Source organism: Ananas comosus, linkage group 9 (genome assembly GCF_001540865.1).
Source record: "Ananas comosus cultivar F153 linkage group 9, ASM154086v1, whole genome shotgun sequence".
In the NCBI taxonomy this organism is placed as follows: domain Eukaryota; kingdom Viridiplantae; phylum Streptophyta; class Magnoliopsida; order Poales; family Bromeliaceae; genus Ananas; species Ananas comosus.
This window is the reverse complement of record NC_033629.1, coordinates 2,279,023-2,306,726: the sequence shown is the minus strand read 5'-3', so window position 1 is coordinate 2,306,726 and position 27,704 is coordinate 2,279,023. Positions and strand designations below refer to the sequence as shown.

At 35.6% G+C, this 27,704-nt stretch overlaps 1 protein-coding gene and 1 long non-coding RNA gene across 2 annotated transcripts; one reads left to right on the top strand and one right to left on the bottom strand.

The window, feature by feature from the left end:
• On the bottom strand, positions 12,204 to 13,293 carry LOC109715702. Its single transcript, XR_002217734.1, has 2 exons — positions 13,050 to 13,293; positions 12,204 to 12,638 (listed from the first exon to the last, which is right to left on the bottom strand). It is a non-coding gene; the product is annotated as an uncharacterized LOC109715702 (long non-coding RNA).
• Positions 18,789 to 27,392, top strand: LOC109715170. Its single transcript, XM_020240050.1, has 11 exons — positions 18,789 to 18,942; positions 20,802 to 21,372; positions 21,736 to 21,913; positions 22,202 to 22,430; positions 22,635 to 22,774; positions 23,206 to 23,495; positions 24,003 to 24,215; positions 24,346 to 24,840; positions 25,025 to 25,663; positions 25,842 to 26,375; positions 26,969 to 27,392. Exons 2-11 carry the CDS (start codon positions 21,103 to 21,105, stop codon positions 27,197 to 27,199), a joined length of 3,219 nt encoding a protein of 1,072 aa, XP_020095639.1. The 5' UTR covers positions 18,789 to 18,942; positions 20,802 to 21,102; the 3' UTR covers positions 27,200 to 27,392.

The following is a 27,704-nucleotide window of genomic DNA, read 5'->3' as shown; positions in this document are numbered from 1 at the left end:
GAGAATATCTAACTAAGCCATTTTCAAGTCATAATAGGATTTGTAAATCCAATACTATAAATATACGTATAGTATAACACTTACGGTTGGTTAATTAATACGTATACATATTCTTGATACGGGCTCGTCGCCGGAGCAGCATCAGTTTCAAGAGACTCACAAGAAGCAGTTCGATCTCATGGCTCTCCACTTCGTGAGCGAGAAGATTCTATGTAATTCCGACATTACATCGCAGCAGAACCGCTTTCTCATCCCTATCGCCGACGTTCGCGAACGTCTCCTCCCCCTCCTCTCCCCCGGCGAGCGGCGAGACGCCAACCTCCAATACCTCATGACCAAGAAACGCAAGAAATATGATAAAAAAAGCTCCGGCACCAACGGCGGTGATCATAGGAGGAAGCAGACTGAGATTGGGCGGAAGCATGGCGGCTTGGCGGTGCGGCTTATCGTGGGGGACCGCGAGATTGGCGTGACACTCACCCAGTGGGACGGGACGCTCGGGGCAGTTCTCAAGGGTGGCGCCGAGTGGAAGATCATCGTCGCAGAGCAAAAGTTACGCAAGGGTGAGTGCGTTGAATTATTAGCCTTCCGTCGAAGGGTAGCCGCTGTAGAAATACCAGGAAAGCCGGCCGAATTATGCTTTTTGCTCCGTAGGAAAGAGTCCGGCAAGAGTGACGATACTACAGCGATCGAGCCGGCACTCGAAGCAAGAAAGGTGATGAATATCGGCCGATCTGAACCGTTAGACTTATTGATTTCTCTTAGTCTCCCGGCCTATTCTGTGCCCCAGAACGCCCTAAATTCAGCTTTAAAAAATTCCATTGGCGGAGCAATAGTCAAGTGGGAGGAGAAAGCAGTGTGTGAAGAAAATGGCCTAAATTTAGAGTTGACGCTTCGACAACCAGGACGAGCATGATCTGAGCTAGAGTTTGAAATTTGGATTTTTATTTCTAGTCGCGATTGTGAACCTCACCCGAACCCATTCTGGACAATTTGATTTCAGAGGAATCTCTAAAAGATTCTTTTTTAACTTTTTTTTATCATACTTTCGTTCGAGTATAAGAATACTCGAATGTATTTTTTTTGTACATTTAGTTAAGGTTTTAGTACATGAAATTTTGTAGAGTTTAAGCGTAAATTGCACATTTGGTTCTCAATCTATTGGTACGTACTCAAAATTTAATTTATTATAATTTTGAGCCGCTTTCTATTAAATCGATCTTTGAGTAATATTAAATTGGACCGGGCCTGTCCTTAGCCTTATCTCTTTACTGCACACACGAGGGACTACTAAGATTAAATTATCATATTTTTATTATTCTTTTTATGAGTCAGAATAAAAAAGAAAAATTTACTTATATTTTGAGTTTTACAAAATCATACGGAGGACAAACAAGCATAATGCATGTTCAATTAGTAATTTTCTTGAAAAGAATGGCAAAGTAATTAAATTATTTGATAAAAAAGTTTAATTATAAAAATTCAAATGGAAGGTGATTATTTAACAAATTCTAAAATTCATTGGGGTCTATTGTATAACTTTTTTTTAAAAAAAATCTCTATTTACTAATATACTATCACAAATCACCACCCTCAAAAGAATAATATAAATCATAATAATATAATTTCACATGTATCTGTGCATAGTTTTGAATTCGTTGATTTATTCCTATAAAAAATCTAATTATCACACATATCCTTCTCTAAAGTTTTAAAATATGCATTTTTTTTTTCTATAGGATAAATATTGTTAGTCGATCATTAACTTATTCATCATCAGTACTATAACCTTATAACTTTTATATTTTATGATTTACAGTTTACGAAAAATGGCATGAAATATAAAATAAAAATATTAAAAGTAATAAGGTTATATAAAATTAAAAACCATTTATAAAAAAGATATTTGAAAATATCAGCAGCTTTGAAAAAATACATTTAATTACTAAAATATGTGAAAATAGATTAATATTTAATTCTATTATTTTATAAGGATATACATGCAATTAATCCTAATTTCTAGGATACGGTAATTAATCCGGCGCTCTTGGATTTGCATGGTCTCAGACGAGGGTCTTCCATTTCCGAATCATAGTAGGACTCGGCCTTAACAGTCGAGAATATCTAACTAATCCATTTTCAAGTCATAATAGGATTTGTAAATCCAATACTACAAATATACGTATACAGTATAACACAAAAGGACGGTTAATTAATACGTATACATATTCTTGATACGGGCTCGTCGCCGGAGCAGCATCAGTTTCAAGAGACTCACAAGAAGCAGTTCGATCTCATGGCTCTCCACTTCGTGAGCGAGAAGATTCTATGTAATTCCGACATTACATCGCAGCAGAACCGCTTTCTCATCCCCATCGCCGACGTTCGCGAACGTCTCCTCCCCCTCCTCTCCCCCGGCGAGCGGCGAGACGCCAACCTCCTCGACCTCATGACCAAGAAACGCAAGAAATATGATAAAAAAAGCTCCGGCACCAACGGCGGTGATCATAGGAGGAAGGAGACGGAGGTCAGGCGGAAGCATGGCGGCTTGGCGGTGCGGCTTATCGCGGGGGACAGCGAGATCGGCGTGACGCTCACCCAGTGGGACAGGACGCTCGGGGCGGTTCTCAAGGGTGGCACCGAGTGGAAAATCGTCGTCGCAAAGCAAAAGTTACGCGAGGGTGAGCGCGTGGAATTATTAGCATTCCGTCGGAGGGTAGCCACGGTAGAAAAACCAGGGGAGACGGCCGAATTATGCTTTTGGCTCCGTAAAAAAGAGTACAACAGGGGGTGACGATATTGCGACGGCCGAGCCAGCACTCGAAGCAAGAAAGGTGACGAATATCGACCGATCTGAATCATTAGACTTGTTGGTTTCTCTTAGTCTCCCGGCCTATTCTGCGCCCCAGAACGCCCCAAATTCAGCTTCAAAAAGTTCTATCGCCGGAGCAGTTGTCAAGTGGGAGGAGAAAGTGCATGTGTGAAGAAAATGGTCTAAATTTAGAGTTGACGCTTCGACAACCGGGATCCGAGCATGATTTGGAATATAGTTTGAAACTTTGATTTTTATTTATAGTCCGGATTTGAACCTAAGTTCTAATTCTGAACAGTTTGATTACAGGGGAATCTCTAGAAGATTCCTTTTTAAAAAAACTTTTATCATATTTTAGTCAGAGTACTAGAGGACTCGAATGTATTTTTTTGTACATTTAGTTAAGATTTTAGTACATTAAATAAGTTATGAATGGACATGCCATTTGTAGCAATTAAATCAGAGTTTCAGATCGTTTAGACATGCAGGAAATTTATTGAAGCACCCCCTGATGTACAGAATTAATACTTAACATTCAACATAAGCACCGACCTGACTGTAACCTAGGCTTTCAGCAAGAAAGAATAGACCATCGTCCCCAAAGTTACGACCTAGCAGGAAACAAAAGGAAAGACAAAATGAAAATAAATATTTCTGTCGAAAAATCTTTTGCAATCTAATCCCATTTAACAATAAGGTCCTGTTTGGATACTACTAAAAACGTAGCATAGTTAAACTATGATAAACTATAACCATAGTTCTCTGGCAAACCTTTAGCTTCTGTTTTTGGTGAAGCACCATTTGAATCCAATTACAGAAGATTTATTTTCTCCAGAAGTTGAATTCGAAGGATATCTCGAACACATTATCCTACCCTCCTGCCGTTGTCGCACCATCACTGTCGCCGCCTGAAGGGGAATGCTTAAGGTGATGTTCCGAATTCTCAAATCTAACAAGGATCAGCATACTCTAAATAGGCACTTAAGTGGCACTTAATATGTGTGAACAAACTGCAAGGGGTTTGAGCTTCTTCGACATAGAGAATCAGTTCTAACATGGGGATTGATTTGTTCGTGATTAGTTCGATTAGATATAAATAGATACTATATCACGCACCGGGCACAATTTATCTTCTTCAATGCATTTTTAGTGTTCATATAATATAAACTCTGTCAAATGTGGAGCACTTGTGTGGAAAAGATAGTAAATTTCGAAGCAGAGGGTGTAACAATGACCAATTTGTTTAATCTTCTTCAAACCAATTCTTATCCAAATAGAGCAACTGAAAAAAATCGAAGCTTTTACCTCCGAGTATCTTTTGAAATCCAGCATTAAAATTATAGAACTAAAATATCACCTGCCTCATAGTTTGAGAATCAAACGTCAAATTTACATGATAAAGATATATAATAATGGTTTAACCATCATTTACACCTTAACAATAAACGCAATGCTGAGCTACTTTATATTAAATCGATCTTTGGGTAGTATTAATATGGACCCAAACCTTAGCCTTATCTCTTTACAGCACACACGAGGGACTACTGAGATTAAATTATCACATTTTTATTATATTTTTTATGAGTCAGAATAAAAAAGAAAAGTTTACTTATATTTTGAGTTTCACAAAATCATATGCAGGACAAACGATCAGAATGCTTGTTCAAGTAATTTTCTTGAAAAGAATGGCAAATTGATTGAATTATTTGATAAAATCTAAAAGATTTAATTGTAAAAATTCAAATCGAAGATGATTATTTAACAAATTCTAAAATTCATTGGGGTCTATTGTATAACATTTTTTTTAAAAAAATCTCTATTTACTAATATACTATCACAAATCACCACCCTAAAAAGAATAATATAAATCATAATAAATTTCAAGTATAAGTTCACATGTATCTGTGCATAGTTTTGAATTCGTTGATTTATTCCTATAAAAATCTATTAATCACACATATACTTCTAAAGTTTTAAAATATGCAATTTTTTTTATAGGATAAATATCGTGAGTCGATCATTAAACTTATTCATCATCAGAATTATAACCTTATAACTTTTATATTTCATGATTTACAGTTTACGAAAAATGGCATGAAATATAAAATAAAAATATTAAAAGTAATAAGGTTATATAAAATTAAAAACCATTTATAAAAAAGATATTTGAAAATATCAGCAGCTTTGAAAAAATACATTTAATTACTAAAATTTGTGAAAATAGATTAATATTTAATTCTATTATTTTATAAGGATATACATGCAATTAATCCTAATTTCTAGGATACGGTAATTAATCCGGCGCTCTTGGATTTGCATGGTCTCAGACGAGGGTCTTCCATTTCCGAATCATAGTAGGACTCGGCCTTAACAGTCGAGAATATCTAACTAATCCATTTTCAAGTCATAATAGGATTTGTAAATCCAATACTATAAATATACGTATAGTATAACACTTACGGTTGGTTAATTAATACGTATACATATTCTTGATACGGGCTCGTCGCCAGAGCAGCACCAGTTTCAAGAGACTCACAAGAAGCAGTTCGATCTCATGGCTCTCCACTTCGTGAGCGAGAAGATTCTATGTAATTCCGACATTACATCGCAGCAGAACCGCTTTCTCATCCCCATCGCCGACGTTCGCGAACGCCTCCTCCCCCTCCTCTCCCCCGACGAGATGCCAACCTCCTCTACCTCATGACCAAGAAGCGCAAGAAATATGATAAAAAGAGCTCCGGCACCAACGGCGGTGATCGTAGGAGGAAGGAGATGGAGGTCGGGCGAAAGCATGGCGGCTTGGCGGTGCGGCTTATCGCGGGGGACCGCGAGATCGGCGTGACGCTCACCCAGTGGGACGGGACGCTCGGGGCGGTTCTCAAGGGTGGCGCCGAGTGGAAAATTGTCGTCGCAGAGCAAAAGTTACGCGAGGGTGAGCGCGTGGAATTATTAGCCTTCCGTCGAAGGGTAGCCACCGTAGAAAAACCAAGGGAGACGGCCGAATTATGCTTTTGGCTCCGTAAGAAAGAGTACAACAGGGGTGACGATACTGCGACGGCCGAGCCAGCACTCGAAGCAAGAAAGGTGACAAATATCGACCGATCTGAATCGTTAGACTTGTTGATTTCTCTTAGTCTCCCGGCCTATTCTGCACCCCAGAACGCCCCAAATTCAGCTTCCAAAAATTCCATCGCCGGAGCAGTAGTTAAGTCGGAGGAGAAAGTGTGTGAAGAAAATGGTTTAAATTTAGAGTTGACGCTTCGACCACCGGGATCCGAGCATGATTTGGAATATAGTTTGAAACTTTGATTTTTATTTCTAGTCCAGATTTGAACCTAAGTTCTAATTCTGGACAGTTTGATTACAGGAGAATCTCTAAAAGATTCCTTTTTAAAAAAAACTTTTATCATATTTTAGTTAGAGTACAAGAGGAGTCGAATGTATTTTTTGTACATTTAGTTAAGATTTTAGAACATTAAATAAGTTATGAACGGACATGCCATTTGTAGCAATTAAATCAGAGTTTCAGATCGTTCAGACATGCAGGAAGTTTATTGAAGCACCCCCTGACGTACAGAATTGATACTTAACATTCAACATAAGCACCGACCTTATTGTAACCTAAGCTTTCAGCAAGAAAGAATAGGCCATCGTCCCCAAAGTTACGACTTAGCAGAAAACAAAAAGAAAGACAAAATGAAAATAAATATTTCTGTCGAAAAATCTTTTGCAATATAATTCCCATTTAAATAATACCCCTAAAAACGTAGCATAGTTAAACTATATATGACCCTAGTTCTTTGGCAAAGCCCTTTAGCTTCTGTTTTTGACTCTCTTTCAACCTTCAAATATGGAGCACTTTGTGTGGAAAAAGCAGGGCGCAACAATAACCAATTTGTTTTATCTTCTTCGAACCAATTCTTATCCAAATAGAGCAACTGAATAAATTAAATCGAAGCTTTTTACCTCCGAGTATCTTTTGAAATCCGAGCATCGGAATCTCGTTCCTCTTGAGTGTTCTCCGGGAACACCTTCCTCTCGCAATCTCCTTCCTAGTTTTGCCTTTCAGAGCATCAGCTTCTACAATTAATAAATGTTCAAGGCCATAAGATTAACTAATCGCAAAACAATCTACGCATGCATCACTACTATGTATTCCGGGCTGTATATTAATAGACCTTTCTCGCTGCCCGATGTTGTAGAAAAAAACATACAATCTTTCACAATCTGCTGCTCACTGAAACAATTTTAATAATCTTAACGGTAGCAAGTCTGAATTCTTCAGTCTTCTACCTCCGTAGTCTCTTCGAAACATTGCCAACTAAAAGCATAATTTTGGATCCTAAATTTTAACCTTTCCATTCATAGTATATTCCAGCAACTTTGTTAAATCAACTTAATCGACCTGAGAAATAGCAACAGAAGTTATAGAAAATCATAAGGTAGGGGCAATTCAATGAGCTTTGCATATTATTCTCCAGCTGCTATGGCTTCTGCTATTGCAACTACTTTCTTATTTTCTCACTTTTTTCAGCAATGGATCCCGTTTGGTACATCTAGAACACAACAACAGTTTGTTTGTTCGCAATTTCATATTCACAAAGAGCAAGCCACCTAGCAGCAATTTCAGACAGCAAAATACAGTGTAGACGCAACGAAATCAAGGGCATTAACTGAGATTCATTGGGATCCGAAATTTCGTTGAAGGAGACGATCAAGATGTACTTGCTGATCTACGATTTCTAAAACTTTCAAATACACTTTCTTGATTTGTGTTACAGTTAATGATTAATTAGTTATACTTTTTAAGCTCATGCCTTGAATTTCGGAAGACAACTGAATGATTGGATATAGATTTTATAGAGAAACTGTTTCTCTGTAGACGTAAGAGACGCAATGAAAACTACTCAAGCTCAGTTATCATAGAAATGTAAAGAAGCTTTAATAACAAAGATATTCCTTAATAAAGTTTGATCTGAATTTCAATTTCATCCTCAAATTTCCAATTGTAACATTTTAGTCCCTGAAATTTGATTCCCACTGTAACTTCATCCTCAGAATTTCAATATCCAACAATTTAATCCTAAAAAAGTTTGAATATAATTTTGACTACGGCCCTCAAAATTTTTCTACCTTAACAGAGAAAAGTCTACTGATGTTGATTACATGGTGCCTTTTCTACAATTTATTTTCACAAATTTAGCTTTTTCAATTTGTCACCACCCATCAAGAGGCAATAAAAATTCCAGACGATGCTCTCCACAACCTCTATACATATACACACATACGCCAAGTATAATAGTATGATAGTTATGCATGCATGAGATCTTCTAATTAATTAACGAGATACTTAATCAAGGAGTTCTCATGGCTTTCGAGTTGGTGACCAAAATAATTCTACAGCAATCTGATGTTGAAACGCAGCAGAACCATTTCCTCATCCCTATCGTCGACGTTCGTGAACGCCTCCTCCCCCTCCCCTCTATCTCATGACCAAGAAGCGCAAGAAGTACGATGAAACAAGTTTTGGCATCGACGGCGATGATCGCAGGAGGAAGCAGACAGAGGTCAGACGTACGGAAGCATGGCGGCCTGGCAGTGCGGCTTATCGCAGGGACCGCGAGATCGGCGTGACGCTCACCTAGTGGAACGGGATGCTCGGGGCGGTTCTCAACGGTGGCGCCGAGTGGAAGATCGTCGTCACAGAGCAGGAGTTACGCAAGCTAGGGTGACTACGTGGAATTATTAGCCTTCTGTCGGAGTGCAACTATCGTAGATCGAAAAGCTAGGGGAGACGGCCGAATTATGCTTTTTGCTTTGTAGGAAAGAGTACAGCAGGGGTGACGATACTGCGACGACTGAGCCATCACTCAAAGCGAGAAAGTTGATGAATATCGGCCGATCTAAACCGTTAGACTTGTTGATTTCTCTTGGTCTCCCGGCCTACTCTGCGCTCCAAAACTGCCCAAATTCGGTTATAGAAAGTTCAATAGTCAAGTTGGAGGAGAAAGTGTGTGAAGAAAATAGTCTAAATTTAGAGTTGATGCATGATCCTTGCATGATCTAAACTAAAGTTTGAAACTTTGATTTTTATTTCTAGTCACGATTTTGAACCTCATCCGAACCCATTCTAGACTATTTGATTTCAGAGGAATCTCTAAAAGATTCCTTTTTAAATTTTTTTTATCATATTTTCGCTAGAGTATAGGAGTACTTGAATGTATTTTTTGTGCATTTAGTTAAGGTTTTAGTACATTAAATTTTGCAGAGTTTAAGGATAAATTGCGCATTTGGTTCTCAATCTATTAGTACTCAAAATTTACTTTATTGTAATTTTTTGTGAAAACTTATTAATTTTTAAATCAAGCCGTATAACCTAATTTTGTCGACTAGATATTAATATATCGCAAATATAGAGATAATATAGCAGTATTGTGATTGATCATACGCCAATAATTAAAATGTTATGTCACTTTACATCAAGGATGCGTTAGAATTTAAGCAATTAAATTAGATTTTGGGACTTGATCGCAATAATTTTAAAAGTTCGAGCTAAAAAGTGTAAAAATTTAAAATTGTAGAACTAAAATATCACCTGCCTCATAGTTTGAGAATCAAATGTAAAATTTACATGATAAAGCTATGTAATAATGGTTTAGCCATCATTTAGGATAATGCAATGCTGAGATGCTTTATATTAAATCGATATTTGGGTAGTATTAATATGGACCCTGTCCTTACCCTTAGGGTGCGTTTGGTTCGCATTATGAAAGGTTACTAGGAATAAAAGATATCCGAGAATCTTATTTCTATTCATCCTATTACTAAGAATGTGAAATTTCTGTGTTTGGTTCGCACGGTAATATTAATTAGCCATATTATTTAATATTACAAAAAATATACAATTTATTTATTTAATTAATTTTAGATAATGTTACCAAAAGTTTCAACATCTTTTTAGAAAAAAAGGGAGAGAGAGTATAAGTTAGAGAGAGAGAGCATAATTAAAAAATAGAAAGAAAAATATAGTCGAAATTAGAAGGAGTGAGAAAGTTGAAATTTTAGAAAGAGAGAGAGAGAGAAAGCTTAGTTTAGAGAGAGAAAAAAAGTTGAATTTTAGGGAGAAAAATAAGTTTAGAGAGAGATATAAGGTTAGAATGTAAAGAAAAATAATATCAATTAGCCTGCGGGTAGGAAGAAAGAAAGAGATTAGACATATTGTGATTACCCCAATCCATTAATATGAAAATACCCACCCTCTCTCAAGGGAATGAGATTAGTACTTTGGGGTGAATCTTATTCCCAAGTGAATCAAATATTACCAACTAGATTATTTAGTGCATTTAGCCAAACACCGTCATATTTTTTTATTCCCATTGGATTAGTAGGAATCTTTAAAAGATAGCGCGAACCAAACGCACCCTTATCTCTTTACTGCACACACGAGGAATTACTAAGATTAAATTATCACATTTTTTATTTTACTTTTTATGAGTCAGAATAAAAAAAAAAAAATTTACTTATATTTTGAGTTTCACAAAATTATATGCAGGACAAAAAATCAGAATGCTTATTCAATTAGTAATTTCTTGAAAAGAATGGCAAATTAATTAAATTATTTGATAAAATCTAAAAGATTTAATTGTAAAAATTCATATCGAAGATGATTATTTAACAAATTCTAAAATTCATTGGGGTCTATTGTATAACTTTTTTTTTAAAAAAAAAAACTCTATTTACTAACATACTATCACAAATCACCTCCCTCAAAAGAATAATATAAATCATAATAATATAATTTCACATGTATCTGTGCATAGTTTTGAATTCGTTGATTTATTCCTATAAAAAATCTAATTATCACACATATCCTTCTCTAAAGTTTTAAAATATGCAATTTTTTTTCCTATAGGATAAATATTGTTAGTCGATCATTAACTTATTCATCATCAGAATTATAACCTTATAACTTTTATATTTTATGATTTACAGTTTACGAAAAATGGCATGAAATATAAAATAAAAATATTAAAAGTAATAAGGTTATATAAAATTAAAAACCATTTATAAAAAAGATATTTGAAAATATCAGCAGCTTTGAAAAAATACATTTAATTACTAAAATTTGTGAAAATAGATTAATATTTAATTCTATTATTTTATAAGGATATACATGCAATTAATCCTAATTTCTAGGATACGGTAATTAATTCGGCGCTCTTGGATTTGCATGGTCTCAGACGAGGGTCTTCCATTTACGAATCATAGTAGGACTCGGCCTTAACAGTTGAGAATATCTAACTAATCCATTTTCAAGTCATAATAGGATTTGTAAATCCAATACTATAAATATACGTATAGTATAACACTTACGGTTGGTTAATTAATACGTATACATATTCTTGATACGGGCTCGTCGCCGGAGCAGCATCAGTTTCAAGAGACTCACAAGAAGCAGTTCGATCTCATGGCTCTCCACTTCGTGAGCGAGAAGATTCTATGTAATTCCGACATTACATCGCAGCAGAACCGCTTTCTCATCCCCATCGCCGACGTTCGCGAACGTCTCCTCCCCCTCCTCTCCCCCGGCGAGCGGCGAGACGCCAACCTCCTCTACCTCATGACCAAGAAACGCAAGAAATATGATAAAAAAAGTTCCGGCACCAACGGCGGTGATCATAGGAGGAAGGAAACGGAGGTCGGGCGGAAGCATGGCGGCTTGGCGGTGCGACTTATCGCTGGGGACCGCGAGATCGGCGTGACGCTCACCCAGTGGGACGGGACGCTCGGGGCGGTTCTCAAGGGTGGCGCCGAGTGGAAAATCGTCGTCGCAGAGCAAAAGTTACGCAGGGGTGAATGCGTGGAATTATTAGCCTTCCGTCGGAGGATAGCCACCGTAGAAAAACCAGGGGAGGCGGCCAAATTATGCTTTTTGCTCCGTAAGAAAGAGTCCGGCAGGAGTGACGATACTACGGCGACCGAGCAAGCACTCGAAGCAAGAAAGGTGACGAATATTGGCCAATCTAATCCGTTAGACTTGTTGATTTCTCTTAGTCTTCCGGCCTATTCTGCGCCCCAGAACGCCCCAAATTCAGCTTCAAAAAGTTCCATCGCCAAAGCAGTTGTCAAGTGGGAGGAGAAAGTGTGTGAAGAAAATAGTCTAAATTTAGAGTTGACGCTTCAACAACCGGGATCCGAGCATGATTTGGAATATAGTTTGAAACCTTGATTTTTATTTCTAGTCTGGATTTGAACCTAAGTTCTAGTTCTGGACAGTTTGATTACAGGGGAATCTCTAAAAGATTCCTTTTTAAAAAAAACTTTTATCAAATTTTAGTCAGAGTACAACAGGACTCGAATGTATTTTTTGTACATTTAGTTAGGATTTTAGTACATTAAATAAGTTATGAATGGACATGCCATTTTTAGCAATTAAATTAGAGTTTCAGATCGTTCAGACATGCAGGAAGTTTATTGAAGCACCCCCTGACGTACAGAATTGATACTTAACATTCAACATAAGCACAAATTACGACCTAGTAGAAAAGAAAAAGAAAGACAAAATGAAAATAAATATTTCTGTCGAAAAATCTTTGCAATCTAATCCTCATTTAACAATAAGGTCATGTTTGGATACCCCTAAAACGTAGCATAGTTAAACTATGACCTTAGTTCTTTGGCAAACTCCTTTAGCTTCTGTTTTTGGCTCTCTTTCACCCTTCAAATTAGAAGGCGAAGATTTATTTTCTCCAGAAGTTGAATTCGAAGGATATCTCGAACATATTATCCTACCCTCCTGCCGTCGTCGCACCGTCACTGTCGCCACCTGAAGGGGAATGCTTAAGGTGATGTTCCGAATTCTCAAATCTAACAAAGATCATCATTCTCTAAATAGGCACTTAAGTGGCACTTAATATGTGCGAACAAACTGCAAGGGGTTTGAGCTTCTTCGACATAGAGAATCAGTTCTAACATCGGGATTGATTTGTTCGTGATTAGTTCGATTATATATAAACAGATACTATATCATGCGCGCATCGGGCACAATTTTTCTTCTTCAGTGCATTTTTAGTGTTCATATAATATATAAACTTATCTGGTATGTGTCAAATGTGGAGCACTTGTGTGGAAAAGATAATAAATTTCGAAGCAGGGTGTAACAATAGCCAATATGTTTTATCTTCCTCAAACCAATTCTTATCCAAATAGAGCAACCGAATAAAATCGAAGCTTTTACCTCCGAGTATCTTTCGAAGTCCTAGCCTCGCAATCTCCTTCCTCTTGAGTGAGTGTTCTCCAAGAACACCTTCCTCAGAAACTCTTCTCCAAACAATTGTCCCCCTCTTCCTGGGATCTTTAGCTTTTTCAATTTGTCACCACTCAGCAAGATGTAATATAAATTTGGTGGCTATTAAATACTAGCTATTGTTTCAGCTATTTTCAGAACCAGGAATTGGCATATTTCCTCAAAATATACCATATTCCCTCACCTCAACACCACATTAATTGTACTATATTATATTGATAAAAAATCGGCAAATCGCTAATATGCAAGTAATATAGTAGTATTATTGTAGTTATCGCACAACAATAATTAAGATATCACATTACTTTCATATCAGTGTCAGCTTAATATTTACTCAATTCAATTAAATTGTGAGATTTGACTGTAATGATTCTAAAAGTTGAAGTCAGAAACTACAATAATTAAAGTCTTAGAACCAAAATATCACGTTTTTCATAATTTGAGAGTCAGAAGTGTATTTAACCTGCCTTTTCTCTGTCTATGAAAGCTCCAAAGAGATGGACTGTTCCAAAGATTTGTTTAAGCATTTGCCTCAACAACTTAAATACCAAACTAAATTTGTTAACTATCGCATTTTGTGCTTAATTTAGAGCTCGTATCTCAGATACAAATTTAACATATGTTTACGATTACAGAGAAAACCATTTATACAATGCACACAAAATGTGAGAAACATAACATGCCAATCATGTACGAATCTTAGTAAACTTAAATGAAAATAATGTGAAAGACATATTTTTGATAGATTTTACTTTAAATTCGTGAGCTCACGTTTGCGAACTAAGTACTTACTTAAAAATCCTCACCGAACGTAGTTTCAAAAGCTGATCCAGTACTCCTAAAACTTATTCCCTCTATTTATAATCTATTTAAGATACCAACCTACTACTTTAAGCGACTTTTGTAAGCAGAGCATTTCGAAGTTAGGGAATTAATTGTGGAAATTACTTTTTTTGTTGTTGTAAAATGTCTTGGTATTTATGCTTTGGCTAGAAATAACAAGCTGTATAGCATCAAAGTTTTGATTAATATATAACAATTGAAATGTGACTATCATAGAAAAATAAAGAAAAATTATAGAAAAAAAGGGAAAACTTCAAAAACCCCCCCTATGGTTTCGTAGTTTCTCACTTTGCCCCCCTGTGGTTTAAAAATGTATCAAATTGCCCCCATGTGGTTTCGTTTTTATCTTTTCGGTAGCTTTTTCGTTAATATTTCATTAAATTATATACAAAAAAACTTCAGATACCCATATAGATTTATCAAATATTCACTTTAGTACCCTTTAATTTTAACTTTATCACTGATTTAAGAAAAAAAATAATGAAATTGATAAGAAAAAGAGAAAAAATAAACCACAGGGGAGCAAATTAATACATTTTAAACCACAGGGGGACAAAGTGAGAAACTACGAAACCACATGGGATTTTTTGAAGTTTTCTCAAAAAAAAAATCAAAGAATTGGATACCAAAATAAACTGCCTAGTTAGTGGGTCACTTCAAGGGCTTTGGCAAAGAGCATATTCTTGTGAAAGAGAAGAGGTGCTTTTCTCTATGCCCAAGATTGGAGCAAAATTATTATCTAGCTACACCTTTTTTATTTTTCATTTTTTTTTGGGAAAAAAAGAAGTTTCTAGATTATCAACAATTTTTCCAATTTCTAATTCACCATCTGAAATTTCAGGGACGAAGCCAGAATTCAATCACAAGGGGGCCAAAATATATACGAATAAAAATTTTAGCAGATAAATAAAATTTTAATTACTTAAATTTTTAATAAAAAAATTTAGTGATTAGATAATTAATATTAAAAAAATATTAAATTTATTTTTTAATTTTCATTCGCTTAATTTCTAATTATTTTATTTGCATTATTCTATTGAAATAACTTAAGAATTGTACTAAATCTAATAATAATTTAGTTAGAATTTAATTTTTTAATTTTTATTAATAATAATAACAACCGGTGACTAATATCTAACAGAGCTATTAAATTTAGCATACTAGTTTATTTAGTTAAATAAATTAGCTCATAAAAAATAATTATAAAATTAAGAATGTATAAACAAAATATTTAAAGCTGAAAGGACTTATTTCAAAATGCACTATAATTATGAGATTTTTAGTATATTTTTACCTATAAAATATATAAGAAGAGAGGGAGTTTTATACTAGCACTAAAAACTTTTTATAAGATAGGTTCATATATTTTAAAAATTAACTAAAAAATTTATAAACTATGAAAGGATTATAAAGTAAATATTGAAAAGAGGGGGCCATGGCCCCTTTGGGTCTACACATGGCTTCGTCCCTGCGAAATTTAATAAGTTATAATTTATTATCTTAATAATGGTTCTATTATAATTTAAATAATAAAGTTATGATTTTATGAATGGACATTAATAGAACTTAATAAGAGTTTTATAGCAGATCGCAACAGGATCATCATTTAGTTCAGTTGACAAATTATAAATTAGCTACTCTTTCACCTTACATAATGCTATAAGCGCGTTTATGATCAATGAAACCCAGCTGATATGTGAACAATAATTATATTTATTAACTACTAATTGAGAAAAAAGCTTGGTTTTAAATAAATGAACAAAAAATAGTGAATTTGATGGCTTGTTAATCATTTTTTTTTACTTGATTGATTGATAAAAAATAGTTTTAGTTATTAAATAGGCAGGTACTCAAAAAGATAAATAATGCTAAGAAACTAGCAAATCATTGAACTTAGTATTTATAGCTTCTTTGTCCAAGTTGTTGGGAGAATTAATTGGTAATTAATTCATAATAATTTTCACCATGGTACTAATAAATTAAAAAAAAAACCCAAAATAAAGTGGTGCTCTTAATAAAGTGGAATTTAACATTATGCTATTTACTAAGTAAATTTGATCATGCTCAATTAATTTATTCTGTATAAACAAAGAAAATAATACTATATTTACAAAACAAAATTATAAATTTTCTAACAAATTTATTTATGTAGATATATTATATTATATTAGTAAATGTTTATAAATCATGGAGCAAAGGAATAAATCTAGTTATTTAAACTCATATATTTATAGGAAAATTGCAAAAATTATGTACAGAGAAATTATTTTGAAAGCAAAATAACTCTATTAATATGGAAAACGAAGATATAAACTAAAAAAAAAATTGAATTAAAATTATTTTACAACTCTTTTGGTATAGTATTTGTTGTAATGTATCAAATTTTCGAAAAAAAATATAAAACTAAAACAATAGATATTAAGGGAGGGGTAATTATGGAAAATCACAACTTAAACGGTTGCGATGCACGTGAATACCCGGCTAAGCCAACTGTATAACACATGCTATGATACTTAATTTGCTCCCCTTCTAAAAAAAAAAAATTAATTTCAATTTTAAATTGTAAATGAAATATGAAAAAAAAAATTATAATAAGATAAATGAAGGGACTTTTTTCAAAAATAACCTTGTAAAATTTTGTATTTGCCAAACTAATCCTGTGAAATTTTTATTTGTGAAACTAACTCTCCTCTCACCACGTGGGCACCACGTCAGAGATTTCTCAAAAAGACGGTGAATTGTTCGCTGTCTTTGATATTTGTTGTGAAGGCGGTGAATGGTTCACCGTCTTCATAAGGCGGTGGACCATTCACCGTCTTTAGTACAAATCCATATTCTGCACAAATCTTTTCAAGTCCATAATATGGTGTCCTTGATAAGACGGTGAATCGTTCCCCGTCTTCTTGAGGGCACAGAAACGACGGACTTGAGAGGGCGGAAAGGGGAAAGGGCGGAAAGAAAAAATTTTGTACTAAAGGCGATGAATGGTTCACCGCCTTCTAAAGGCGGTGAACCATTCACCGCTTTTACAACAAAAATTACAAAGACGGTGAACGATTCACCGTTTTTTTGAGAAATTCCTGACGTGGCGCCCACGTGACGAAAGGAGGGTTAGTTTTACAAATAAAATTTTGGTAGAATTATTTTGCCAAAATCAAATTTTTGGAAGGTCATTTTATAAAAAAGCCCTAAATGAAGCCTAATTTATGGCCTTTTATGTAGAAGCCGCACTATATAATCTATATAATCTATATTGTTAACTAATTAAAATTTTATTTTAAAAAATATAATAATTATTTTTAAAAATTAGTTGTTATAAATTTTTTTTTTAGACTCTTACATCATCGGATCCAAACACAATCACATATGAATCAGAATTAGCAAACCTGTGGTGTAGCTCACATTTTTAAATACCTTCTTATATTTTTGACTGGTATTCAGCTCTGATACCTTATATTTTTTACTGGTATTCAGCTCTGATACTAAATGTAACGAATCTGATTCATTAACAATAATAACTCGTTGGATCCAAACCATCAGTCTAAAATACTTAAGTTCAGCTGTTATTGTTAGGATGTGTAGCGTCTTATATTCTTAATCAGATTTTTTTTTTTTTCCATCCGATGTAAAACTATAGAATTGTTATATGATCAAGAATATGATGTTGTGGTACAGTTGTCACATTCTAAATTTTGCTGAACAGGATGTAGAAGCCATTACATTATAATACTTTTTTCTCTTTATTTTTTAGATTTTAATTTCTTTTTTTTTTCCTATGTGACGTGGAGATGTATGTTTTTTTTTATTATTTTTTTTAGATTAAAGGTGTGGTATGAGAATTTAACACTTTGACCATATAAGAAGGGAGGTATATATATATTTATGGTACCAACAAAGTTAACCCAGGAGGCTAATGTAATTAACATTGACTGTGGATTATTCTTTTCTTTGACTTCAATTAAATAAAAAAAAAAGTATTTTCTTAAAAAAATTTTAAAAAATGGAAAATTCATTTTTTTTTCCAAATTTTGATGAATAAACAATGAGATAATAACTTAGCACTAAACTAGTAATTGTCAATACCAGCTTTTTCTAGAATATTCTATGAAAAGAAGATGAGTTATTAAAACAAATTTTAAATTTTTATTTTTATTTTCATTTTAGTCCAAAGACGTAAGTCTAGTTCAACCATGACAGCTAATCAGAGTTGTCAAAATCTAATTTAAAACTCCGCTAATAAGCAAATTGCGACCATATATTTTCTAATTTTAAATTATTGTAATTTTATTTTTATTACAATATTAAATTAACAATTTTCATCTGCTAAAGAGATATTTCGAATCATTAAATTTAAAAAATCACCAATAGATATAATCAAGTTTTTATTTAAAGTGCTAATATTAATTTAAATTACAATTTTCTATTTGTAAATAGCCTATATTGGAGGGGTTCAATTTGCATTTTTTTTATCTTTCGTTTTCTAATGTGATATGAATCATATGATGATATTTTTGTGATTTATCAGCCAATAAATAAATAAATAAATAAATTTCCAAAGCCGCATATCTTTTTAATGCGGACGCTCGTAGGGCAACAACAACAACGGAGCGAGAGGGTCGTGGGGTACAAGGAAATCAAATCCGACACGGAGGGCATTTTGGTCAAAGTACCCGAAGAGTCTTTGGGGGCCTCGCGTGTCTTTTCCGAAAATGCCCCTGGATTATCGGAAAATTAAAATTAAAAAAAAGGAAAAAAGGAGAAAAAGTTCGTAGAGAGAGAAAGATAGAGAGGGGGAGTTGGGGTTTGGGAACTCTCTCTCTCTCTCTCTCTCTCTCTCTCTCTCTACGAGGGTATATTCCGCGCGTGGATCCTCTTTCTCTCTCTCTCTTGCTGTTGTGATCGCTCTCCATTAAACGTAAAGCCTCGGAGCGACTGGAGAAACCCAGAGTCGCGTCTCCTGGCGTTTTATTGGGATTTTGAGGTGGGTTCTCTCCGTTTTTCGCTTGTTTTCTACGTCGGAATGTTGATTTGATGCTTCCGTTTTGTAATTGGCGGTTTAATCTGAAATGGGTTTGTGATTTTTGTTTTTCTAGGGATTTGAGGTGCGTTTCTCTTCGTTCTTATCTTGTTTTCTGGCTTACAATGTCGATTTGATGCTTCAGTTTTGAAATTTCGGGTTTAATTTGAAATGGGTTTGCGGTTTTTGTGCTCAATGTGTCTTTTTTACTTGGAGTTTTTGTTATAGCTTGTTGAAAGGTGTGATCTTTTGGCGCAATTTTTGTATCTGTGTGGTTGCTGTGTGGTAAAGATCTCTTCTTTTTTGGGTTTATCTGCCCTAAGTTTGGATTCGATGCGTTGTTAGTTGGAATTAGGTTGTTTTGTTGGATGTGGATCGAATGGGTCTTGGAGATTTTGATCTCTCAATTAGGGTTCTTACGTTCTCGAAATGATCCTGTGTACTTCAATGGATCCGCTTTTTTTCCCTTATAATTTGATAGGGAAACCGTGATATAGTAACATAGTTTATTGCAATGTTCATTCAGCCCTATCAACATCATATTGAATGCTGAAGATTGATAAAAATTTACACTCAAGATTCTGTGTTTGAATTCGCCAATATTCCACCTTTCTTTTGTATATAATTTTGTTGGTTGTAATGAATGATTAGGGTGCTTAATTGTTAAAAAAAAAAATCTGTATTTACTGTTTTCTGTCGGTAAGTTTTGCTGCCCATTAATAGTTTGTCTAATTCTGTAAGTTAGTTTTGTATTAGTTGGTACTATTTGGAAACTATGCTTTCATGCCTTCATGCTGTTATAATTGCATTTACATCTGCTTTGGCTGAATATGACAGGTTGGCTTATTAGTTACTCTTTTTACGGATCGTCTTCCAGGAGATCTATATCTTAGTTTTGTTTAATTCAAGATGGAAATCTTCTGTTGGCATATGTAATTTTTCTTTCGAATTTTCAGCTGAATCTGAGATTTACATGAAGTTATAAGAAAGGGGTCTAAAATCTTGTGCAATTTCCGGCATTACCAAGAACCTGCCTTGCCTTTTTCTAGATATAATAACATTTGTATGTTGAGAAGGATGAAATTATGTGGATTTACTGGAGGCCATCCGCAATCTGCGAAAATTGAGTTCAATTTGAAATTGTGGCTTTGGAGCTCCATCATGACTCAATAGTCATTGCATAAATATAAGCAAGTCAAGCAGAATAATGCAAGTTCAGCCAAAAGACACATTAGCTTTCCATTTAAAGCCAAGGAAAAGCAGCTAGAGGTCTACTTTATTTGCTGAAACTTCAAAATAGAATCGCTTTCAGATTGCTTACAGATGAATATGACATGTATAGTCGTCAGATATAAGTATATTTGAGGACAAGCCAATTCTTCTATGACTTTAATTTATCAAATCCCGCCATTTCCTAATTGTGGTGATGCAACTTGCTGGTCGCGTGAGCACCTAGCTAATCAGCCAAAGTTCAAATTGATGATCATTGCCAATACATAGCTAAAATGCTTTCTCACCAGTTATGTAATGTTATTACTGTTGTCTCTTCTTGATTGGCCAATGGTTTTGAACTGTGTAAAACAAAAGTTTCTAGGAGGATCGTCTTTGGATGATGGGTGCCAATTAGTAATTTAAAGCCAAGAGCCAAATGTTCTCTCTTTCAATTGCCTACTCTTTAGGTATTTCAGTAGAACAAATGCTGTCAATGATATCTGATGCATCTGTTGACAAAAAAGAATCTTTATGTTTCTTCATTTGCTATGGGTTGATATTCTACAGCATTGTACCTGAAGTAATTAAGGGAAATGCGGCCATTTTTGCAGGTTCTACAGGATGTTGTTGCCTTGCATGTTGGATTCTGTGGATGGCTATTCTGACAAATATCTAGTCTAGAACACTCCGACTTTACTTCAATATGATGGAGTCAAAGATGGTTTTTTAGCGCACTGTGATCTTGGAACTGATCAATTAGTATGGAAAATTAGTGAGCACAATGGAATCAAAATTGGTGCTTTCATGAAGTGGAAATGGAGCTTTTGCCGATATTAAGTGCTTTTTGTTACTGAGGATTTAGACTTGATTTGTCTTTCAATTTTTAGATCCAATATTTCTTCTGCAAGGTTCATGGAGTTTTCAGCATCACCTTCAAACACAGTAAAACAAACCCCAATTCGCAAACTTTCCTCTAGCGGCACTCTAAAAGACCTGTGGTTCATATCCAAGCAAGGGTCTCTAGCTGAACTAGATTCTGCTTTAGCCTTATTAAAGAAACATGGCGGGAACATTGATGCAAGAAACACTTTTGGCCTCACTCCTCTCCATATTGCAACCTGGAGAAATCACGTGCCAATTGTGCGGAGACTTCTTGCTGCTGGTTCTGATCCTGATGCGAGGGTGTGTATTGCTCCTTTTGTGTAGTTTACTCTTCAAACCATGGTCATAATTTTCTCCAATTTTGAAATTAAGAATAATTTATGAACAATTGGCTGACTAAATTATTTGCAAGTACATGAATGATGACAAAAAACACACAGAAATGTAAATATTAGCAATTTTCTTCAAATTTATTAGGAGTTTTACAAATTTTATGAATTTTATGGATCTGACAAAACAGATTGGGGACATTATGTAATTTAAGAATTTATGACTAGAAATAATTCGGAACACAATAGCAGTATTATTCAAATAATTCCTTTATGAATTTTTGTTTCGAATGGAATTATCCATTGAATTTGTGCATTACTTTTTTTCTTTCAGGATGGGGAATCAGGGTGGAGCAGCCTCCATCGCGCGCTTCATTTTGGTCATCTAGCTGTTGCCGGTGTTCTACTGCAATCTGGTGCATCCCTCACTTTAGAGGACCCTAAAGGTCGAACCCCTCTTGATCTTCTCTCAGGACCTGTATCTCAAGTTGTTGGAACTACACCTGATTCAGGTAACTCTTATCATCTGAGTGGTCATAATACTCTGTGTTGTTATGTTATTTAAGTTGTTAGTTCATTCCAGAATATTTCTCTTTATTTACCATATTGACTAGTGGACTGAGTTGATTCTTTGATAAAAAATTTTCCGACTTCGCTGAATCATACCTTTCAATTGTTTAGTTTGTATATTCATTTATATTTTTATTCTTTTCTTTAATTTTGTTTGGACCATTTTCTAGTCTCTTAAGTTATAAAGCTTGTTCTGATCTATATATATATATTCCTTTTGGCCATTTTAGTTGCCACAGAAGTCTTTAGTTGGGGAAGTGGGACGAACTACCAGCTTGGTACAGGCAATGCACACATACAGAAGCTGCCATGCAAAATTGATGCACTTCAAGGAACTTATATCAAAATAATTGCTGCTTCAAAGTTCCACAGTGTAGCCGTTACTTCGAATGGAGAACTCTATACTTGGGGATTTGGTAGGGGCGGTCGCCTCGGGCACCCAGATTTTGATATTCATAGGTATATAATTAATGTGTAGGACAATGCATCTTTACATGCCTAACTCAGTTGATATACACAGGTTAACCTTATGTAAATGATTCATCCTTAGGTTACTAAATATGAAATGTCTCAAATCTGTCTTCTCCTGTTTATCCTTGTAATTTACTGTTGAATTTATTTTCATTATTATCTTTATAATGATTTGTTTCTTACTATATGCAGTGGCCAAGCTGCTGTAATTACTCCTCGCCTGGTGACACTAGGGCTTGGGGCTCGTCAAGTTAGGGTTGTTGCAGCAGCCAAGCATCATACTGTTGTTGCAACAGAAGCTGGGGAGGTTTTCACTTGGGGATCAAATAGAGGTAGATTTCATAATTTCTTTTCACTTTGTTTTCCCCTCTGTATCCGTTAGATACTTTTTTTTAAAAAAAAATAACAAATTGAAATATTACTTATATACCTTCTGCTTTATCTTGTATTACATGTATGTCCCCACAAAAGCTGAATATTTTGTATATGCCTTTAGAAATCTTTTCCATTATAATTCCATGGTGATCCTATCAATTGGATGATTCAACAACTTAATTTAAGGGTATATGTACATCAAATTGTGCTCTCGAGGATATGTTAGAAAATTCAGGTACTCTAGATAAGTAACTAGATGATTTTGTTGGTATATATATGTAAAAACCCCAAGATAAATTCTATATCCGCACCTTACAAAATCAACTTTTCATTTCTTTCTTTTTCCCTCTTTTCCTCCCTTTTTTCAATTACACTATTTCCAATGCAGAGGGTCAGCTTGGTTATACTTCAGTTGATACGCAACCCACACCACGGCGTGTCAGTTCCCTAAGAGCGAAAGTAATTGCTGTTGCTGCTGCAAATAAGCACTCTGCTGTAGTTGCCGACTCTGGTGAAGTTTACACTTGGGGCTGTAACAAAGAAGGTCAGCTTGGCTACGGCACCTCTAACTCTGCCTCAAATTACACGCCGAGAATGGTGGAGTACTTGAAGGGAAAAGTTTTCAGAGGAATCTCAGCAGCAAAGTATCATACTATAGTATTAGGAGCTGATGGGGAGGTAAGGTTTTCATGGCAATTTCCATCGATTTACTCCACCGTCTCCATGCTTATTTCTGTTTTGGAGGAAGTTTGTTTAATGAGCACATTTACAGTTTCAAACTTTGGAGATTATTTTCAAATATTCTTCATCGACATGTTCTATCATTTCCTCATCATGCTTTTGATCAGAAAGTGTCATTTGGCATTAAGCATTAATATCTACCTTAATCCAGCTTACCGTACGTCCGTACCTATTAAGATGGTAGGTGCTTATTTGTTTTTCTAATTATTTCCACTATTATTATTCTCTAAAATCTTCATGTTTTCCTAATGCGTCGTTCATCAAAGTAATCAAGTAGACAGTATGAGCTACTGAAAGTAAATAGTAGTTGGTCTGACTTTCCTAACGAACCTAAATTTGATATTTGATTGGTGTTCGTTGCTTTTAGATCATGCTTTTACTTTTCCAAATTCTGTATTCTCCCACGCCATTTTCATCCCACTCAATTTTCTAATTATTTTCCAGGTGTTTACTTGGGGCCATCGTCTTGTGACCCCTAGGCGGGTTATTATTGCCAGATGCCTAAAGAAGAGTGGAAATACTCCACTAAAATTTCATCGGGCCGAGCGGCTCCATGTGACTTCAGTTGCCGCAGGATTCATACACAGCACGGCTCTCACCGATGATGGTTCTCTTTTCTACTGGGTTTCTTCCGATCCTGATTTAAGCTGCCACCAGGTTGGACTTCATTGTTTCATTTGTCATGGTTTCCTTCAATTCAGTATAAAATCATTACTATATTTATCCTTTTGTTCTTCTACTCCTTTGTTTCATATGTAGTTTCCGCTTTTCTATTTCATATATATAGCTTTACTGGATGGCCGGACGGAAGGCTGTGAGCATTTCAGCTGGTAAATACTGGACTGCTGCTGTTACGGATACTGGAGATGTTTATATGTGGGATGGGAAGAAATATAAAGATGAAACTCCTTCTGTGACCCGCCTTCACGGTGTTAAGAGAGCTACTTCGATATGTGTCGGTGAAACACATTTAATAGTTCTCTCTGCTCATTATCATCCCGTGTATCCTCCCAAACAGCAAACATCTCAGCTGAATCCAACGGCGGAGGAGAATGTTGAGCTTGAAGAATTGGATGAAGAAATCCTTTTTAGCGATGTTCAAACCAAAAGTAGTGGTAAAGGTTCTCAAAATGAAGAGAAATTTAGCAAGGGTGAAGTACCCAGTTTGAAAAGCCTATGTGAGAAAGTTGCTTGTGAGTTCCTCGTCGAGCCAAGGAACGCTGTACAACTTCTCGAAATCGCTGATTCTCTAGAGGCAGATGAGCTAAGAAAACACTGTGAGGTACCTTTTTCAGCCATACATCATCTTATTTATTTATATTTTTTTGATATATACATTTGTATATACCCCTGCAAAAATCTTAACAGTGTTATATACGTAAATAGATGATCTTGCAGGGAGATGTATGTATAATATTTTGAATGCTGCCTTTGTGCTCAAAGCATGCAATCTAATACCATTGCAGGAGATAGCTGTGCGAAACCTCGACTATATCTTCACATTCGCGGCCCCTGCTGTTGTGGGTGCTTCTTCAGAAATTCTCGCAAAGCTCGAGAGACTGTTGGATTCCAAATCCTCAGAACCATGGAGCTACCGCCACCTTCCCACGATGACCGCTACTTTTCCTGCTATTATCAATAGTGATGGAGAAGGGGATAGTGAGAGGGGATTTCTCAGGATCCGAGACATCCAAGAACCGATAGATAGAATAAATGGCGGATCGAGCTTTCTTGAAGGAGAAAGCACCGCCGACCAAGCTGTATTAAAGCAAGTTAGGGCACTTAGAAAGAAATTGCAGCAGATAGAGATGCTTGAAGCAAAACAATTGAATGGTCATCATCTCGATGATCAGCAACTTGCTAAGCTTGGAACCAAAGACACCCTTGAAAGTGCTCTTATGGAGCTCGGATTTCCCTTTGAGTCAGAATTAAAGCCTGCTTTACTAGATGTAAAGGTGAATAGAAAAGCTGAGGTTTCTAGAAAACAGCGAAGGAAGAACAAGCAAAAGGGAGCACAATCTGATACCTTGTCTGTAAATAGTGAGGAAAAGAACCCAATTAAGGCGTTCGAAGAAGTCATATCTGTCAAAATTTCCGAAGAGGAGGTAATCTTTTAATATTCTTTTTGCATGGTTTCCTTTCTTTTGCTTTTCAAACCAAGTTCCAAATTCACTTTCAAGCTTTTTTCTTTTCAATTTAATTTATTTACTGCTGCATTTATCGTAGTAGAATGGTGTTATGTATAGCACTTCTGTTGATAAGGTCTGTCCTGCTTACCAACAGGAAGTAGATACTAGTGGTAAAAGCAAAGTAATCGAAGATATCTCCTTACATGCTGTAAATGCCATATCTCGTTCTCTCGATAATAAAGCTCCATGCCCTACCCCATCAAAGAAGAAGAACAGGAAGGGCGGTCTCTCATTGTTTCTGAGCGGTGCTCTTGATGACACCCCCAAACAAACCCCGACCCCTCCGCCGCCACCCACACCCAAAAGTGAGGGGCCTGCCTGGGGAGGGGCTAAGATCACGAAAGGGCTCGCTTCGCTTCGCGACATTCAGAATGAACAGAGTAAAACAAAGGAGATTATGACTGCTCCTAAGGCAAAGGATCGGGTCGAAGACCCAATAGAGCCGACAACCGGTGGGCAGATTAGATTAGCTTCATTTTTGCCAGCTGCAACTTCAAGCCCGATAGCTGTAGCTTCTGTGCGGGGAGGGCCGGCTTCTGATGGAGAGAAGGGCACGCCTCCTTGGTCATCAGCGGGAAATTCGCCAACCTTATCCAGGCCTTCCTTACGGGATATACAGATGCAGCAGGTATGTACATTTTAGCCGTTTCTCAGAGCTACTGATGTTTTGGTGGTCTTATTTCATGTGTTTTGTTGTATCCTAGGTTTTATATGGAGGAAATATGCACAATGAGTCTCTTCAAAATTTCAATCGATTGTGCTGGGAACCTTTAAACTAGAAATATGATAGTAGGCGCACTTGATGTCCATAGATTACACATCCTGATTGAGTACGTGTTAGAAACTTGTATACTTAATACCCAATGATGAAAAAAGTGCCAGAATCAGATTGTATGAAACTATGAAATTTAGATTCCCTTAATTTTATTCATCATTTCGTATGTCAAGTGATTACGGGAAATAGGCAAGGATCATTTGGTACAATTTTAGCTTAATTGTCAAAGTCTATAGTTATAGGAACTTAGATACTTTAGATTTCCTGCCTCTTGGCAAAGTAAGGATTGAAAAGCAATACTTTCTTGTCGTATTAAACTAATATTGTGACTATCCTTTTTATCTTTTAGACATCCTCTTCCTTCCATTTTCTTCAATGGTCGGCTAAATTCCAATTCAACCTTAACACTAACAAAAAGTAATCACTTCCTATGTCTTTTTTTGCAGGAAAAGAAGCATCAGAGCCTCTCTCACAGCCCTAAGATCACGACTTCGGGTTTCTCGATCCCTTCTCACAGCTCAACATCGGATGTCGGCAGCTCAAAGGCTTCGAATCCTAGCCGATGGTTTAAACCCGATACCGATGCCCCATCTTCAATCCGCTCAATCCAGATTGAGGAGCGGGCGATGAAGGACCTCAAGCGCTTCTACAGCAGCGTCAAGCTGGTCAAACCGTAGCCTCAATCTTCCTGACCAAAAACCAAAAACAGCGTAGGATCTTTCCCTTCTTTTCCCCTTGTTTCTTTTTTCCTTTTCTCTTTTTAGGTTTCCTTAACAACCTCTGTAAATTTGACTGTACAGTTTATATGTAAGTTTAGTTGTTTCAATAAATTATCTATGTTCTTCTTTCAGAGGAGCAATCTTTGTTGCATTCCTGTATCTTGAAAATTTTACTGTTGAGCTGTATTCAATTACAAAATTTCTCTGACTTATCTGATTTGTGTGTGTGTGTGTGTGTGTGTGTGTGTGTGTGTGTGTGTGTGTTGGGAATACACTACGTTTCACATGTGTAAATATGTACCTATCTTATGCATATACAATTTGAACAGCCAGAGCTTTTAAAATGGTGATGTTTGAGTCGAGCTTTTCGTTTTAAATTCCTTTTCCTATCTTCTTGCTGTAGTTGGAAGCCAAACTTTTAAATTATAGCTTCTTTCTTTTAAGATCTAAAAGCTTTACGGTT

What these genes read in the sequence shown, in the direction of transcription:
- LOC109715170 (XM_020240050.1), top strand. Translation starts at nt 21,103, where the DNA reads ATGGAGTTTTCAGCATCACCTTCAAACACAGTAAAACAAACCCCAATT. An exon ending in CACTTGGGGATCAAATAGAG is followed by an intron (nt 22,775 to 23,205) that starts GTAGATTTCATA and finishes TTTCCAATGCAG; the next exon opens with AGGGTCAGCTTGGTTATACT. An exon ending in AGCTAAGAAAACACTGTGAG is followed by an intron (nt 24,841 to 25,024) that starts GTACCTTTTTCA and finishes ATACCATTGCAG; the next exon opens with GAGATAGCTGTGCGAAACCT.